Source organism: Ambystoma mexicanum, chromosome 1q (genome assembly GCF_040938575.1).
Source record: "Ambystoma mexicanum isolate Mex_15411 chromosome 1q, UKY_AmexF1_1, whole genome shotgun sequence".
Taxonomy (NCBI): Eukaryota; Metazoa; Chordata; class Amphibia; order Caudata; family Ambystomatidae; genus Ambystoma; species Ambystoma mexicanum.
The window spans coordinates 1,525,096,345-1,525,115,498 of NC_090922.1; the positions used below are offsets into that span (position 1 = coordinate 1,525,096,345).

Here is a 19,154-nt window from a genome sequence, read left to right on the forward strand (position 1 = left end):
AATATACAGAGCACAGAACTGAATAGGGCTCTACCTTTGCCCTCACTATGGACCCACATGATGCTCTGACCAGCATTGGGTTCTGTGGATAAACAGGGCACAGAACTGAATTAAGGCTCTACCTGTGCCCTCACTATGGACCGCATGATGGCCTGACCAGCATTGGGTTCTGTGGATATACAGAGCACAGTCCTGAATTAGGGCTCTACCTGTGCCCTCACCATGGACCCACACAATGTTTTGACCAGCATTGGGTTCTGTGGATATACAGCCAAGTTCGAAATTGAGGGGAACTATTTAGCTCCTGCTTGTAGCCTAGTTAGCTTGGCCCCAACCACTTGCAGGGGCTACCTTTTTGGCTTTCCAGGCCAACATATGCCCAACTAACACACCTGTGTGAATTTAACTCTGTACATTTCTTAATGTTGAAGGACTTTTATACCGTGCAGTATCATCACCGGAGTGGTCCCCTGGTGGATCTCAAAGGTAAGAGGGTGGGATGGGTTAGTATGGTATAGCAGGAAAAGGTACAGCAAGTTGTGATGTCCTGGTGACCGCTTCAGTTTGGTTAACGCCGTTCTCTTATCATAGGTGTGCAGCCCTCCAGATAAGGGGTATATCGGCCACTTTCACTCCCTAAAAATAGGCAAATACTGCCAAAAAATAAAAAATAGCCAGTAAAAATACTCCCACCAAATAAGGACCAGAAACGTAAGAGCATGTGCCCCTGCTTTCACCCACACAGCTACATGGATATTTTTGGACCAGTAGTGAACGTAGGTCCACAGAAAGAAACTACCATTATGGCATGATTGGAAGAAGTGAACTTGGATCTTTTAATGTGAATGAATAACTAGGTGCAGGGAATTATAGCAAAAACATTTTCGTTTTCCAGTGAAAATATATTTTTACTCGCATTTGGAATTGAGCTCACATTTTTACTCCCTGCAAAATCGTTTTACTCCCAACTTTAAAAAAACGTGGAGTAAAATACTCCCACTTCAAGATCTGTTCTGGAGCACTGTGGGTGTGACTTTCGGATCATAGCCTCCCATGTGCTGTTGTGCATGACTGTGTGGTTTGTCTTGTTGCAGTATAGTGAAGTGCGTGCGGAATGCTGTGCAGAGATGTGGTAGGGTTTGTTTAGTGTTTTAGAGGTTTTTGCAGAGAATTGAGGTTTTTAGCGGGTGCTGTTAATGGTATTTTCCTGCCTTGTTGCTTCAGACTTCAGTGCTGGATGGCTCTGCCCGTGCTCTGGGTTCTGTGCATAGTTTGGGCATGGCTCTGTGACTGTCGAGTGGTGTGCAGGCCCTAGGGTGGCGAGGGCCTCCCCTCACCCCCGAGTCTGGCGGGGTTGGGTCGTTTAAGGGGTGTGCCTGCCATTGCCACCCAGAGATTCCAGGGCGGGGTCGCCTCCCTCTGATCTTTGTTTTCTTTGGCCTCCTGGGCGTTGGTTGCAGACGAGGGAGAAAATGCCCAACCTAGAGTCTGACCCTGTAGGGTGCTTAGCGTGGGAGAAAGGCTTGGGGTGGCTACATCCTGTGCATGTGAGACACATTCCAGTTGTGCCTTTGTTTATGGGACAATCTATAAATACGCATTAAGACACAACTATATGACATTTAAAACATACGCGTTCATTAACTATGAACACAATGATATGTTTGCATCTTAGATTTGTGGAAAGCTATGCGGTAACTCCTTGTTCCCCAGTGGTAGCCCCTGGTCACTGGTACATGTTGGATATCTAGTCCTAATGGTAAGGGCACAGAACTGAATAGGGCTCTACCAGTGCCCTCACTATATACCCACATGGTGCTCTGACCAGCTTAGGGTTCTGTGAAGATACAGGGCACAGAACTGAATAGGGCTCTACCAGTGCCCTCACTATATACCCACATGGTGCTCTGACCAGTTTAGGGTTCTGTGGCTATGCAGGGCACAGAACTAAATAGGGCTCTTCCAGTGCCCTCACTATATACCCACATGGTGCTCTGACCAGCTTAGGGTTCTGTGGCTATGCAGGGCACAGAACTAAATAGGGCTCTTCCAGTGCCCTCACTATATACCCACATGGTGCTCTGACCAGCTTAGGGTTCTGTGGATATGCAGGGCACAGAACTGAATAGGGCTCTACCAGTGCCCTCACTATATACCTACATGGTGCTCTGACCAGCTTAGGGTTCTGTGGATATACAGGGCACAGAACTGAATAGGGCTCTACCAGTGCCCTCACTATATACCCACATGGTGCTCTGATCAGCTTAGGGTTCTGTGGATATACAGGGCATAGAACTGAATAGGGCTCTACCAGTGCCCTCACTATATACCCACATGGTGCTCTGACCAGCTTAGGGTTCTGTGACGATACAGGGCAAAGAACTGAATAGGGCTCTTCCTGTGCCCTCACTATGGACCCACATGATGCTCTGACCAGCATTGGGTTCTGTGGATAAACGGGGCACAGAACTGAATTGGGCTCTTCCTGTGCCCTCACTATATACCCACATGGTGCTCTGACCAGCATAGGGTTCTGTGGCTATGCAGGGCACAGAACTAAATAGGGCTCTACCAGTGCCCTCACTATATACCCTCATGGTGCTCTGACCAGCTTAGGGTTCTGTGGCTATGCAGGGCACAGAACTAAATAGGGCTCTACCAGTGCCCTCACTATATACCCATATGGTGCTCTGACCAGCTTAGGGTTCTGTGGATATACAGGGCACAGAACTGAATAGGGCTCTACCAGTGCCCTCACTATATACCCACATGGTGCTCTGACCAGCTTAGGGTTATGTGGATATACAGGACACAGAACTAAATGGGGCTCTTCCTGTGCCCTCACTATGGACCCACATGATGCTCTGACCAGCATTGGGTTCTGTGGATAAACGGGGCACAGAACTGAATAGGGCTTTTCCTGTGCCCTCACTATGAACCCACATGATGCTCTGACCAGCATTGGGTTCTGTGGATAAACAGGGCACAGAACTGAATAGGGCTCTACCAGTGCCCTCACTATATACCCACATGGTGCTCTGACCAGCTTAGGGTTCTGTGGCTATGCAGGGCACAGAACTAAATAGGGCTCTACCAGTGCCCTCACTATATACCCACAGGGTGCTCTGACCAGTTTAGGGTTCTGTGGATATACAGGGCACAGAACTGAATAGGGCTCTACCAGTGCCCTCACTATATACCCACATGGTGCTCTGACCAGCTTAGGGTTATGTGGATATACCGGGCACAGAACTAAATGGGGCTCTTCCTGTGCCCTCACTATGGACCCACATGATGCTCTGACCAGCATTGGGTTCTGTGGATAAATGGGGCACAGAACTGAATAGGGCTTTTCCTGTGCCCTCACTATGAACCCACATGATGCTCTGACCAGCATTGGGTTCTGTGGATAAACAGGGCACAGAACTGAATAGGGCTTTTCCTGTGCCCTCACTGTGGACCCTCGCGATGCTCTGACCAGCATTGGTAGGGTTTGCAGTTGAGATTCGATGAGCAGGACGCGTACACCCCGTTCCTGGGGGTCAGGCATCACCCAGTAGGCAGGAGCTACTGCTAGGAACCAGGAAATGCTACCTAAACTGTTTGCCCATGGTGTATTCTCCACTGTCTTTATGTATTAGCTGTGCTCTATTTCTCGCTTATCAGCCTTCTGGCATACTCCTAATATCCTGTATAGATGTCTGCAGGGTACTAGTTGCCAGGGGAGGCAGAGGTGTCTCCTGGCAGCTGTCGCTTGCCAGCTAAGCGGGCTCTTGTAGGCTAGAAGCAAGAGCTAAATGGCTCCTAGCCATTCTGAATCCTGGTTGGAGTCTGTAAACATACAGGCATGGCTCCGGGTCGTGCTCTGCATACCCTGAAGAACAGACCCGCATGGTGCCCTGACGTGCACTCTGCACTCTGGACAGGAACACGCGTGAGCGTCTGGCTAGGGAGGGGCCTCTGCACCCTATTTTTTGACTAAGGTGCTATGAACATGTGTTTCCCTTTTTGCAGGAGGAGGGTTTAGAAGAGGACCCGTTTGCTCCTGTTTCTTCCTTCTTTCTCGTGAATGCAACTTGATGGTTTCATGACTGTAGGTATTTAATTTAACCATGTGGGCCCAGGTGTCCTGGTGCCCTGGTAGTCTTGGTTTAAAAGGATGTCTACGTTGGTTACCCAATATATTGTTGGGGCAATTGGCGAAGGTGGGACGATGTCCGTTGGGGGATGTTGCTTGGGGCAGTTGGTAAGGCAGGTCCACAGTAGCGCGCCCCACCTTCGGGCACACTGTGTTACCCGGTGACCCAGATAATCACAGGGGGGGGGCGAGCAATATTACTAGGACCATGGGTTGCCATCATTCGCTAGGGAACGGGCTTCTGACCCCCACTTGGCAGGAATGTCCCCTGTTGTGATGTCCTGTGCTGGCGAAGGGGAGAGCGTGTCCCGCTGTAAAATGTCCCGGCATTGCCCCTCCTCCGCCCCCCTCCCGACATTGGCCCACAGCATAGACTAGACGGGCCACGTCCAACCTCTTCAACAGAACCCCAACAAAGCAGGGTATGCGAACCCCCAAGCCCTACAAACCGTTCCACAAGAAGAGTGGGATGAGAGGGGGCTGAGCCAGTGGGGAGACCAGGTGGACGCCCCACCTTCTCTAGCTTGGTGGCCTCTCTCCAGTGAAGCACCGCTATAGATCGGGCATGTCGAGAGAGGGTCCCAGCCAGAGGTGGGCGCAGTTGGGATCCGCGAGGTGCTCCTCGGAAGGGCCCCCACTTCTCGGTCCCTGCCCCTGCCCCCGCCGCCACCCAGGACACATGTTCATGTTCTTCTCCGCGGTGCCCTGGCTGTGGGGTGCCACACCCCGGTGCTCTCCTGCAGCCCCCTCCATGCTGGTGGAGTTCTCACTCACCCCTGTCGTGCACGATACACTCCAACCTCTCGCTGCTTATCCAGTCATGTGTGGGTGGGCTTTGCATTCTAGGATTTGCCGTTCTGCTTTTCCCATGATAAAAACAGACTACAAGTCCCAGAATGCAAACCGGACTGCATAAGCACCCAGAGATTGGCATGGATCATGTTGGAACCTGATCTTGCTGGTCATTTGACTTTTGTGCGACCTATCTTTCTGCCCGTTTTCTTGCTACTAATGAAAATAAAGCGCCTTGGTGGCCTAGGAGTTGGAAGCGCTATAGCAATAGCACACAGTACTGCTTGCGACTCGTGCCTGATATTGTTTGCTCGGGGGGGCGGAAACGCAAACTTGAAATTCTCGGTTTTGGTGTAAGTTTGGTGGGGTGGGGGGCGTGTGGGCGACCTGGGATAAGAAACTGAGGCTAGGGAAGGAGGGGCCCGCGTGGAGTGGGGAGAGGGGCCATTGGAAGGGAGTGTAAGGGCTAGGGCTGGGGTAGACCTGGGTGGCAGTGAACCTACGAAGGCGGGATTCTCTAGGACTGTCGGGAGGGGGGGGGGGTTGTATCGTGTGCATTTATTTAAGAAACCACGGGGCATGTGCAGGGTGTAAAGAGTGAGCTTGATGTACCCCGATGAAATGAGGCGGGGGTGTGTGCTGAGGCGCCCTCCCCGCCTGGCAGAGACTGCTGCATGCAATCCACGCACGCCTGGTAGAGAATGGAGGGCGGGCGGGGGGGGGGGGGGGAGATTCCAGTCCTACCGGTGCCCCTCCCCCTCCCCCGCCTAAGGCGCAATCGGGCAGCCTCCTTCTCAGGCCACTCCCGATCCTCGGGAGTCGGGACTGTGCCATGTAGGTGAAGGGTGAAGGGCAGGTGTGGCGGGCCTCGCAAGCGCTGCCACTCTGCTCGCTCGCGTGCGGTGCCGGTCTCTGAGTGGTCTATCTGTGTGGTGTGGAGGAGCTGTGGAAACCCTGGACTCGTGGTGGGTTCAGATTGGCACGCTGAGGGTGGCTCTGGTGGGCTGACTGTGGAGGAAGCTGGTGCTGGAGTGGGGGCAGCGGTGGGCTCGAAGCTGCAGGAAGGCATGCCTCTATGCAAGTTTTAGTGGGGTCCCTGGGGGGGTGGGGGGGTGATCTCAGAAGCTGCAGGGCTATGGTGGGTGCACAATGGGCCCGGTGGGGAGTGGCTCCGATGGGTTCACTGAAAGGTGGGGAGCGGTGCTGGGCTCACTGCAGGAAGGTATGCCTCTATGCAAGTTTTAGTGGGGTCCCGGGGGAGGACGGAGGGGGGCTGTGGTGGTCACCGTGGCAGTGGGAACGGTGGACCCCTCTGTGTGGGCTCATTGACTTTCTGGATGTTACTGATCATTCGCCTTTTTTCCCCCCAGGGCTGACAAGATGGAGGCCTTTATGGAACGAGTGGTGCTCAAGTATGAAGACTTCATGAAAGGAGCAGGTGAGAAGCCCCCGCCATTTGGTGAACTTCTTCTTGGGGCAGGAGGGGGGGGGGGCATCGTGAATTCGTGGGGCTGTGGTCACCTATGCGCAAGAGGCAGAGCTGTGGAGGGGCGGAGAGGGGTGTGTAGAGGGCGGTTTAGTTTGGCCTTGCAGTCCCTCTCTCCTGGCTCAGAGGGGTGGCCAGTGGGTGTTATGAGCAGTTGTCTCCTTTTGTCACCAGCGGGCATCTCTAAGTTTGGGAGTGGGGAGTGTACAGAGCGTTGGTGGCAGTGAGGGATATTGGTGTGGCTGTGAAGGGGTGGGCCATCACCCAATGTTGGAGGTGGCGGTAGCTGGCATTGGCTGCGTTAAGTTGGCAACAGCGGATGCTGGATGTTCGTGTGCCATTGGGTGTTGAGGTGCTTGTGTTTACCCGTTGTCGGGGTAGAATGCAAGGGGGTTGTTATCTGCAATGTGGGGTTGGCTGCAGTTGCTGTTGGCTAGGGCGCAGAGTTGAAATTGAGGGGGGCTGGGATCCATTTAGTTCCTGCTTGCAGCCTGTAGGAGCCTGGTTAGCTTGGCGTCAATGGTTACCAGGGGCTCTTTTTAGCTCCCTCAGCCCAACTGATGATGAACAAACCCGTCTAAGTGGATTTAACTTCTGCATTTGGGACAATCGATAAATAAACATGAGGAAACATCTATATAACATTTAAGGTATAACTGGCCATAGAGAGTACATTCAATAAAATGTTTGCATCTTATGTGGGAGTTAGATTTGTGTAAAACTATGTACTAGCTCCTCATTCCCCAGTCGGAGCACCAGGTCACTGGATACCCAGGAGCTGCTTTTAGCTCCTGCTTATCAAATCTCAATTTCGATCCCTGTGGTGCCACCTGCAAACTTGAGGAGTGGGGTCTAAATCCTAGTGTTTGGTGCAGTGCCACAGTTGCATGTGCTGTGCTGCCGCCAAACGCCGCCTCTAGAATGGCAGAAGAGGTGTGGTGTGTGTGTGTGTATTTACAGTGCCAGTGATGCACAGGGACCTGCTGGCCTTTTGCATGCTGCAGCAGGCATCCCTTTAACAGCACCCTTGAGGGACCAAGCCCACATGCTCCTCTGATTAGTCCCTAGGGGAAGCGCACGTCTGCTACCTGGCTGTGCACCAGTCCCTGGTGTGCATCCAGTCTCTGTTGGCGCCTTGGATCAGATGCGCTCCACACAACACTTGCATTGTAAATTAGCATAGAGGTGTATTGTAACCATGCATTCATTGTACACTCCTCCCACCCCAGGGCAATGCGTCCTAGCTCAGCGGCCACACCAGGCTCACTTCTGGACACAAATGCCTGTCTGCTCTCAACACAGAACGGACATCCGGATACTTCCGGTCTGCACGCATCAACGCAACAGCAAAGCATCTTGCATTTCCCCTTGCTCCCCGGTAACATGCCCCACCGCCCCTCTTTCAGATCTGTGTGTGGTATAAAAGTAACCTTAGCTGTAGACATTGTGAAGATCTTGGTCAAAAGGAAACACTTAAACATCTGCTCACTGAATGCGCCTCCTTGTATATGAAACAAACTCAATTTTTCAAATCTACTCTTAAAGAATATGTTAATTTATCTTCAGATTTATTATGGCAAATGATACTCAAAGGTAAAAACATATCACTCAGAATTAATGTTATTCGTTTTTTACATGATGTGAACCTTTTAGAACATTTTAAAGTGAGAGATCCCAGTTAATTAAAAATGCAGTTTTTCTTTTTTTTTTTTCTTTATATTTCTTAACTCAGTAAATGGACATGATCAGATGAGTCCAGTTTAAATTAGTATTCATTTATGTATAGAAACGCTTCTATTATGTTTGTTATTTTATGTATCTGAATGTGTTTCTTTGTTGTTCTTTCTTGTTGTCTTTTTTTTTGTTTTGTTTTTTTTTTGTTTTTTTTTTTTTAGTTTCTTTTCCTAATTTTACTGTACATAACATGTTGTTTTTAAAAGTTGATTAAATTCAGCTAAATAAAAAATAAAAACAGAAAAATAAAAGTAACCTAGCAGAGCACTAACATCATTTACTAGCCTTCCAAGCTGTCCCTGGCCCAAGGCAATCCTCCAAATGCCGGCATGAGTTCTAGGGGTCTAGTGCAGCACACCCTGCTCCTCCTCATCCTAGAATTACATTTTTCACCTTGGTTTGCACAGTGAATTTGAAATTGTGCTTAGTGATGTTAAAATACTGCACTTTATAGATAACTAGCCATTGTTCATGAAGCTGAATTGTTTCATGAAATGTCCCTCCCACTTCCTTCCAGACAATCTTTTGAAAGTATCCACGGAGTGCTTCTGTAGCAGCCCCCTGGTGGGGTTATAATTACAACACCCCTTAAGCCACGAACACCTTTTTTTCCCCCCCTCAAAGGCTTTCCTTTTGGTGCAGTTACGACAGTGCCCGTGGTCTGTCACTAGATGTGTGACTGCAACGTGTCTCCTGAGGCCCTGGTTTTAGTTTGCGCTGTGATGTTGTGTATTTATGGCTCTTCTGAGCTCCCCGCCCCATGTGCGCGACTCTTCTCATGGTGTGGTTGGGTCTAATCTCTACATATCCCTGGGTATTGCCCTATGCCCACCCTTTTTCCTGTCTCTTGTCTGTGTCCTACAAACCTATTGTGTTGTGATATTTTTCTCCCAGGTTGTATCTCCCACCCCCACTGTCATGTTTGTCGTTCGCTTATACAGCGCCTTCTCATGATGTGGTACTTGGTCACCTCACTGCGGAGTGTGCCAACTTCTGCTTCTGTTTCGTGTCTCCATAGGCTGCCCATTGCATCACTACCCTCTTCTAATGTACTGATCACTTGCCTTTCTGTAGGCTCCTGCGAGTGCCACATCGCTGTCGGGATGTGGCTCTTATTGCTTTTCCGTGGTGTGGTGGTGTCTTTGACTCACCTCATTGTGTCACCTTTTCCCCGGTTTCTCAAATCCCCTGGGTGTGTCCCTACCCTCTCATGAGATTTTCCCCCATGTTTTGAATGCCCTGGGTGTGTGGCTACACTCTCTCGTAAGGTTTGTCCATGGTAACTCAGTACCCTGAGAAGTTTCAATAAAGACTGCATCCCCTTGGACGTGCCCCACCATCATGTGCCCTGTCTACACTGCGGACCTCTAATCTTATTGGTTTACTTGTACCACTCATACGCCACTCATCTCAAGTATTTCACGACTCATTAGCTCTGTGACTTGAGGTAAGGCCCCCAGTGTCGCCTGAGTGATTTATTTGTTTTTAATTGCATTTGTGTGAAATTCACCTGTGTTGGCGCTGTGTGTGCTGCTTGTTGGGCCTGGAGCCTGCTTCCTTGTTTGTCCTTCCCACCCCCCTGCTCCCATTGGCCCCCAGGCATACTTAAGACATCCCCTCAGAGCAGCCCCACTGTCCGTTGCAGCCCCCTGTGTTGAAGGGCCCTGAGGAAAAGGGCAACTTCTGAAAAAGCAACTCCAGACCGTGTTGGCCCGTTTTAGCCAGTGGTGCCTGCAGCCATCAACCAGCAGCAACCGAGAACGTAGGCGAGGTTAGACAGCGAGGCAAGCAATTACCGATTCCCATTAGATTGTCCATCCCATTTAATTATCCAGTCTGTCACACTGTTAAAAGACGGTATTTTGCCACATCTGCATGCTTTTGCATTTGCGCTCTCCCCCATTTTAGGCGCCTTTTCCCCTCTGTCCAGGTGTCCAAAATCTAAGTGTTGTTGCACTCACTACTGTCTCAAATCTGGGTGTTGCTGCATGTACTACTGTCCCATATCTAGGTGTTATGGTGCTTAACGCTGTGTCGTCCTGGGCGCTCCCTCCCAATAACCAGGTGTCTCAAAATGTAGGTGCGTAGTGCCTTCAGTAGACTTGGGTGCCCTGTTCGACCCAGATACCTGTGACCTAAGCGCCCCCTACCTGCAGCAACTCATTCAGATCCAAAGACTCCCACTTGCCACAATGCTCCCTCACACGACCATGCCTTGGGACTCCAATCCGACAGGAACACAGCTACAACCAAGACCACCTCTCCAGCCACACAACTCTGAACCTTCCACAAAACTCACTCAGAACAGGACCCCCACACACAGCCACTCGCCATACACATCCTAAGCCACTAGCGAAAGAAACCCTCTGGCAAGCCAATAACCACAGCAGCCGGCCCTCCGCTGCCAATCCCGCACCTTCATTCTCGATCCCCTGCCATATGCCACAACACATCTCCTTCCCCGGCACCAGAACACAAAAAAACACTCCTACACTCTTACCCTCCACATCCTCCCTCCCCTCACCACACCACCTCAAACTCTCAGACCCGAGAAGCGACGTGGCACACCAAGAACCATCTCACCCGACCCCGCTCCAGCGCACACACCCTCATACAGCCCCTCTGGATCAACCGCCGAGAGCCTTCTTCACCCACCCCCTTCTCTACACATCGCACTGCATCCAACTCTCAAGCCAGAGGAGTGCTCTAGCGCTCCAAACGCAACCTCCAAGCCTTTCCCCCACCATCTGTACCTCCCCACAGAAATGTCCCCCTGCCTACCCACGGATCAGCTCCACCGCCCTCTTCCCTCTGCACCATAGCCAAAAAACCATGTACCCCCATCGACGCACTAATCCAAACACACGTGGTGAGCTCTGCATAGCACCACCAACCCGCCGTCCCACCAATACATCTACCCTCCCTTCCACTACTAACGCACCCTACCTCACCCCACCTCCAATACCCCGAAAACCCAGCATCCCTGACCCACCCACACCATAGACAACAAACCCCAATCTCCCTCTCCTTTCCACTTACAATGACCACCCCATCACCCTCCCATCTCCAGACCACCCTCTTACACAACTTTCCCCTTTCTCGGCTTGGCACGCCTCTCCCTTTCTAGAACTATCACTTCCTTCCTCTACCTTCTGACCTCCCAACCCTCTCACACTCATCATGCACCCAAATGCACAAAACTGGGAACAATTAACCGGCCCTCACCATCGACTCATCTTGCCTCACCCCGCCTGCACCGGATGCCTCCACCCCCGTCCCTTCTGCCTATAGCCCAGCTGTCAGGACCCCTCCCGCCTCCGCTAGCCAGACCTGACGGTCCCTCTTTGAACACAAAATCTTGCCTAACACCTCTAGACCTCCCTCCGGATTCGCAATCCATACAACAGCTAGCCAGACCAGGCAGCACTGTCCACCCCCTTTCCATCTACTCTCATCTCATGCAATACAGGCACCACACACTCACTCTTCCCGCTCCAAACCGACCTCTCCCTCCCTCCATCCCCCAAAATAATCCCGAACGCTAACCACACCTCAATTGGACATAGTCATGCCGACTGCTCTAGCCACACTGCCCTCCATGGCTACCAACACTTCCCCTCCAGCCACTCAGACCTGCCCAGTACGGCCGGCCAATGCCATGAGGGGAGCCACCAACTCATCAGCCTCCTATTCAATGCCCGATCTGCGGCCAAAAAGACACAGCATCTTCGACCTTCTATCCTCTGATAATTCTGAGCTCATCTTCATCACTGAAACATGGTTCACAGCTTTTAAAAAAGTCTTGCACACAGCTTTCTCTTCCTACTGCCCATCCCCCCACAACAGACCCTCCAGAGGTGGCAGATTAGCCATCCTCCACAAACAACACATTTCCATCTCACTCACTGAAAAACAGCAATGCCCAGCTAACTGCAAAGCCATTCTGGTCAGACTCTCCCTATTGCCCACTCTTTCACACAGTTTCCTCCTCATATGCAGGAATCCGGGATACCACAGACCTTTTGTCAACCATCTCTGGTCAATCACACAGCACTCACTATTCTGGGTGACTTCAATATCTGGTTTGATGTCCCCAACAACCTCATAACAGATCCCCTGGTTGTCAACCTCTCCCGACAAACCACAGGCCCCACCGACACTGAAGGCCCCACCCTTGATGCAATCTTAGCTCCTCTGACCCCCATCTCGGTGTACAGTCCCAACCCCCTCATGTGGACAGAGACTCAGCCATACATTTCTCTATCTGCACTCTGGCCCCTCCACCTAAGACTCTCCCTGTGCCCCACACAATCACGAATACTGGAACAAGGTCCCGGTTGTGCCTGACCTGGCGGAAGCCCTGCTACGCACACTCCCGTCCTTGGACAGAGCTCCACCTAACGAATCCTTTGACTCCTGGCTTACGACTCACTCCTCCCCCTTTGCCACCTGCAAAAGGTCCCACTTGCCACAATGGTTCATGCCACATCTGAAGACCTTCAAAACCCACAACCGCTACCTTGAGTGCAAATGGCGAACATCAAAAACCCCTCTTAGCAAAGTCAGGCTCGCCCATCATCGTAACTACAGATCTGAGATCCGGAAGGCCAAAAAAGCCTACTCAAATAAAAGAATACTGAACTGCTGCAGCAGTAGCAAAGAGCTCCACAGGATAATTTCGGAGTTCTGGAAGCCACCCTGCACTATTGCAACTTAGGCAACTCCCTCTCCCAACACTTCCATGGTACAGCACTGAATAAGACGGTCGAATTTAATGGCTAACTTTCACCCTCCACCCGCTCCCCAAGACTGCGGCACCCCCGCCACAGGAGCACCATCCTCCCACGCCCATCTCAAGTGACTGTTGTCCTGCAGCAGACTCTCCGGGTCCCCCCTTTGACCCTTGTCCCTCCACACCTCAAAGAAATCTTCACCTCCCCTTGTGCAGGAGAACAGTGGAGGTCCATACTCGACGACTCGCTCACCTCTGGCATCTTCCCCAAAACCTTCAAAGTAGCCAATGTCACACCGCTTTTGATAAAGCAGGTCTTGATGCCCTATCAACTACAGGCCCATCTCCAACACCAGATTCCTCATGACTCATCGACCGATCTGCCTACTTACAGCTCAACCTTTTCTCTGAATCCAACAAGCTCAGTCGGGCTTCCGACCATGCCACAGAACTGTAACCACACGGATCTCGATATGGGACGACCTCAAAAGCAATGCAGACTCTGAAGGATGCAACACACTGGTTCTCCTTGACCTCTCAGCAGATTTTGACACCATTAACCAGTTAATCACTCCCTGGGAATCCGAGACTCAGCACTCAACTGGATTGCCTCCTTCCTTAACGGGGAAACAAATCACTTTCCTTCCTCCTTTTACCTCCTCTGCTCACCTTCTGAACACCAGAGTACCTCAAGACGCTTGCCTCTCACTTCTCCTTTTAACCTCTACATGACACCGCTGCCAGAAATCGTCCGCTCGCATAACCTCACCTGCTATAATTATGCAGATGACACCCAAATTGCCCTTAGTTTCCCTAAATCAAGCACCGATCCACAACCTGACCTAGGGAAAACCTAGATAATGTTATGTCGCAACACAGCTCTACTCCCACTTCCATGTCCCCTCCTCCCTCGGCAACCCCAACACCCCCAGCCACCCTACCTCCACCACAGTCAAAAACCCTGGCTGAACACTGGACTCCGGCCTAACCCTGTCCCATCAGAGCAACAATGTATCTAAACACTGCCACTTGCACCTCCAGGTTTTTGAGCCTGGCATCCATTATGTCCATTGGCATGTCTAGACTGGATTATGCAAACTCATTGTACTTCGGTGCACTGGCCTACCACCATTAACTCCAAAGAGTCCAAAATGTGGCAGCCAAACTCCTCCTTGCACTGGGACGAAGGGACCACATCTTGTCTGCCCTGCGCACCCTTCACTGGCTCCGTATTGGAAAAAGGGCCACGTTAAAAATCCTATGCATCACCCACTGAGCCATGCACAAGGCTGGCCCGACATGCCTACAAGAGAAGATTATGCACTACCGCCCATCTCACACCCTGTGGTCATGCACGGCCCTCCGACCAGTGATTCCAGCCTCCAATTCAGGCAGGATTGGAGGGTAGGTCTACTCCACCTTGACGCCAACACTGTGCCCAGATTGCCTCCCCTCATTCGACACAACAGGGCCTATATGGCCTTCCGTAAAGCATTGAAAACTTGGCTTTTCTCTAATCCATAAAAGAGACCTCCTAAGGCCACCAACCCCCATACTAATGGCCAGATTTCATATAGAACAGCATTATCTCAGAAAACCAGGGACAGTTGGGCCACACAAGCCGGCCAATAAAATAAAACCAATGCCTCAGAAATAGGAACTGTTCGGGAAACGGAAGTCAAACTCGAGACTGGTGGGCTGTCCGCACCCAAGCTCGACCAACAATGGCCTTATGCCATGTAGCTGACAATACCCGCCCCTGCGCCCAAACCCCGGTGCTCTGCAACGCCAGTAATGCCAAGACATGCATATGTTCAACCTGAAACTGGAACCTTAACCAAGCGTACTCACTACCCTTTCCATAAGGAAGAGTAGAACGATCACTCGAGGAGTTGCCAACAGCTACCATGCAAACCTTTGTGCAGAACCTATGCATCAACATACCCACGGAACGTAATAACTCCTCTAACAGTGAATGCGACGGGACCCTGTCTAACTCTACCCATTGAGGATCTAACATGGAAAGCCACTGTCACAGGCCCCCCGCCAGCCAATACATCTCGCAGTGTTCACTATTATCCTGTGTCAAACTTACCCATATGGGTATCAAATCAGTGTCTGCAAAGCAGAGCCCCATAGCACTTAACGGTTTAAAGACTACGGTTGGGTTATTTCTCGTCACCTATCGTCACTCAAGGTGGTATATGATCGGATGATGCATCCTAGGAACAAAGCCAATAACTCCCACGCTGCCGGTGCAATAACTGCTGTGCATGGCCCGACTCTCCTGAAGAATCCTACGATAACCACGAACATGCACAACATGCATGTGTCGCAAACTATAACCAGGGACCCGGAAATTGACCCTTTAAGACCTACAACAGAGCTGCAGAATCATGCGATAATGACAAACGTATCAGGACCCACCCTGCCTCCTGCGCAAACTATGAGCAGGGTCCCTGAAAAATGGGCCCTCTGACACCTACAACCGAGCCTCTGCCAAATAGACTGTCCAACCGGGCTAACGCAACATTCTTTGCACCAGCCAGAGCACCCGTCTTAGAAATCCACTACCACGAACCACCAGAGGAGATGATGCCTGCTCATCAAATACCAAAAGTAACCAGGCGTCCTCTTGCCGGAAATCAGACGCTCATTCCTACCGATATTCTCACTCTCCACCAACAAATAGAACGCAGCTATACGCAACAATCAATTTTGGCCTTGCTGCACACATACCTACACTCCTCATTGAATACATCAAACAGTCTGTTAGAACTCTGCTATACCCCACTCAAATCGACCTAGCTGCACACATCTACACGTGCCTCCCCTCACAGCAGCCAGAATGCAGACTCTGGCACCACCCACCTGCTGCACACATTAAACTGATCTCTCACAACCACTGCGCCACACCTAGCATTAGAATGCAGTCAACCCTGCACAAACCACTCTAGCTGCACACATACCAAGTGCAGCCAAGCACTTTATACTACCATACTCTCCACTGACCTGGACTACGGTCCCCAATGGCGTTCAACCCACAGCGCTTTGAGATCATACCAATGGTACATAAGGCGCTATACAAATGCACCATAACATAACACCATCCAAATGTCATGTTTCCTAATGTCTGTGCGTGTTCTCGCTCTTGGCATGTACACCATGCTCTCATGATGTAGAGGGTCGAAGTTGACCAGTTACTAGTATGGTTTATGCTAGTGCGTTGCTCTTCATCTGGTGTATGTTCCGCCCACCCCCCCTCAGGATGTGGGGTTTACTTGTCCCTCTGCAGGCCCCAGGGGCTTGCACTATGGTCATGTAGCTGTCTTGAGCCCCTCACTCCTGGTGGACCACAGAATGTTCTCCTAATCTCTCGATCTATTGATGCGTGATCTTTCTGCCAACTCCCCCCCCCCCCCCCCCACCCCCCCAGGTATCCCTCCAAACATGCTGGTTGCTATGTCAACCATCCTCTCATAACGTGCCGTTTGCTTGTCTTTCCGCAGACCCCCGGGTGTATCCTTACCCACTCATGCAAACCCCGTTCCTGCCCCTCAGCATCCTGCTTGGCTATGTCTTCTTCGTACTGTGGTTGGGGCCTCGCATGATGGCCAACAGGAAGCCCTTTGACCTGAAGCCGCTCTTGGTGGTGTACAACTTCAGCCTGGTGGCGCTCTCGGCTTTCATCGTGTACGAGGTGAGGAGCCGGTGGAAAGTTGGTAACGATGTGGGCAGTGCGGCTGCATTGGACTCTGGACGCGTAGACTGACGTGTAGATTTGTCTTGATAACCAATATTCGTTCTTGTTTTGCCGCTTCTACACAGTCAGTTATACTACGTTCCTAACACAAGACTGTTGACAATGTTTGTCGAACATGTTTCTGCTCCATACACACTTTGAAGGCTTCTTCAGGACAATTCGGTACATTTGAAATCTCAATGCATTTGACAATTTCTTTAAGATTACTTTGCAAGTATCCTAATTTTAGAGGTGCCATTTCAAATTGCTTTTCCACTATTCAATTTGAAATATTTACAAATACTACAATTGGTAATATTACATATTTTGAAATGTTATATCAGTCCTTTGGAAGCACTTCTGATGTAGCCACACCTCCTTCCATATTTCCAGTGTTAAAACACAAACCCTTTTTTTTCCAATAAAAATGTTATTGGGTGTATATAGAAGCTCAGATCTAACAAATTATAAATAACTGGATGCTCCCCCCCTGCCTGCTTTTGCAGACTGTCGCCCTGTGTGCCTGGGAGACCCGCCCCAGTGAAAGCCTGTCTTCTTGGATTTGTGCCGCGGCAACACCTGCACCACAGCGCTCTGGCAAGGGAGGACTCCATGCCCCTGTGTGTTCACTGTTGTATGTGTGCACGCAGTTCTAAACACTCTGTTCTTTCCGCAGTTCCTGATGTCGGGATGGCTGACCGGATACACGTGGAAGTGCGACCCCGTGGACACGTCCGACTCCCCCATGGCTCTCCGGGTAAGAGTGGCTCGCTGGGGGGGGGGGGTGTCTTCCTCTTTTTCCTTCTCCCTGTACCTAGCGCCCCGATGGCGTTGAAGGAGGCATCATGGCCCTGCATTACCTGCCCCGGCGGTGTGATTGTGCAGGGCAGTTTCTAGCCAACTTGGTGCCCAGGGCGAAACATCAGAATGCGCCTCTCCCCGACTGGCGCACGTCACTCCCAAATTACACCTGTCGTGTGACAATACCCCTCCTCAATATAAATAAATAATTGCTATATAGATGAAGATAGTTTCATTACATTAGAATTCTTCTGTGAAGTACTTGAATTACAATGTGAAAACAGCTGTTGCTGCCCAAGTACATGTTTTTTCTGTCACCTGCTCTTAGGGAAGACCTTGCCTGAATGCAGGTGCAAACTGTCCATACTAGCACACTGCGGTGTGATCAGCCTACCGAGGTCTGAGGGCTCACTGGTGTTCTGTTTGTATGACCTCGCGTGTATTTCGCAAGGGGCAACACTAGAATAACAATATAAATTATTTTCTGATTGGTTATGTTTCCAAGATGGACAGTCTGGTACACTCTTATTGTACTCTTTCAAAATACCTCTGAGTGGGAAAGGAGACAAATGGCACCAATGAGGATTAATGTATGCTTTGCATTAAATCACAGAGCATTTCACGACTCTAACAGTGATCAGATATCTCTACATTTGATAAACCAGTCTGATAAAATGATTGTACGTGTGAATCTCTAAATGCATAATCGACCCCTGCCAGGTGCAGCTCTCCCACAAATCTCAACAGCAAGTGCTCAACTTGCTGAGCTAACTTGTCATATAGTGTACTGGAGTGCCGAGCTTGCTAGAATGTCACTAGTCTCAGAGCATGATTCTTGTGGGTTTTCATTGCATCAACGGCCCTCCCCCCCGCGGTTCCAAGACCTCACTGGCATAGCATGGGAAGTGCAGTGGCAAAGTGATGTCTACCCACTTCTGTTTGATGCCCACCTGTCGGTGTATCCCTCTTGTGCTATTGTTCATGGTTTATCTTCATGCCAGGCGCCTGACTGAAGATGTGTACGGGCCCATTTCAAAGATTGGCGTCGCTACGGGCTGGGGGTGCCAGTGCCCCCCCCCTCTGAAATCCCATGCCCACCCTTTGTGCCCCCCACCTAAGGCGAGCAGTGACCGTGTTCTCTGTTCGTCGTATTTCTGACACTCACTGAGGCAAATGTCTGCAGATCACACGGCAATACGCCTATTGTCTCAAAGCGAGCAGTGTTACAGCAGCTTGCAGCCCCTCCCATCAGAATGCAGCCCTCCGTAGTGTTAGAGCAGCGTGCAGCCCCCCATCAGAATGCAGCCCTCCATAGTGTTAGAGCAGCTTGCAGCCCCTCCCATCAGAATGCAGCCCTCCATAGTGTGCAGAGCAGCGTGCAGCCCCTCCCATCAGAATGCAGCCCTCCATAGTGTTAGAGCAACTTGCAGCCCCTCCCATCAGAATGCAGCCCACCATAGTGTTAGAGCAGCTTGCAGCCCCTCCCATCAGAATGCAGCCCACCATAGTGTTAGAGCAGCTTGCAGCCCCACCCATCAGAATGGAGCCCTCCATAGTGTTAGAGCAGCTTGCAGCCCCTCCCATCAGAATGGAGCCCTCCATAGTGTTAGAGCAGCTTGCAGCCCCTCCCATCAGAATGCAGCCATCCATAGTGTGCAGAGCAGCTTGCAGCCCCTCCCATCAGAATGCAGCCCTCCATAGTGTTAGAGCAGCTGCAGCCCCTCCCATC

General features: G+C 50.9%; 1 protein-coding gene across 3 annotated transcripts in view; it reads left to right on the forward strand.

Annotated features, from left to right (window-relative positions):
• Positions 1-19,154, forward strand: part of ELOVL1 (ELOVL fatty acid elongase 1) — a 228,062-nt gene that overhangs the window by 89,918 nt on the left and 118,990 nt on the right. For 2 of the 3 annotated variants that reach the window (XM_069642437.1, XM_069642436.1), the window contains exons 2-4: positions 6,301-6,368; positions 16,392-16,582; positions 17,301-17,381. In XM_069642437.1, coding sequence (XP_069498538.1) covers positions 6,311-6,368; positions 16,392-16,582; positions 17,301-17,381 — 330 coding nt within the window. In that variant the 5' untranslated portion in view covers positions 6,301-6,310. Of the gene's footprint in view, positions 1-5,777; positions 5,896-6,300; positions 6,369-16,391; positions 16,583-17,300; positions 17,382-19,154 lie in introns of those variants that run through there. The other variant, XM_069642438.1, reaches the window with a different exon arrangement.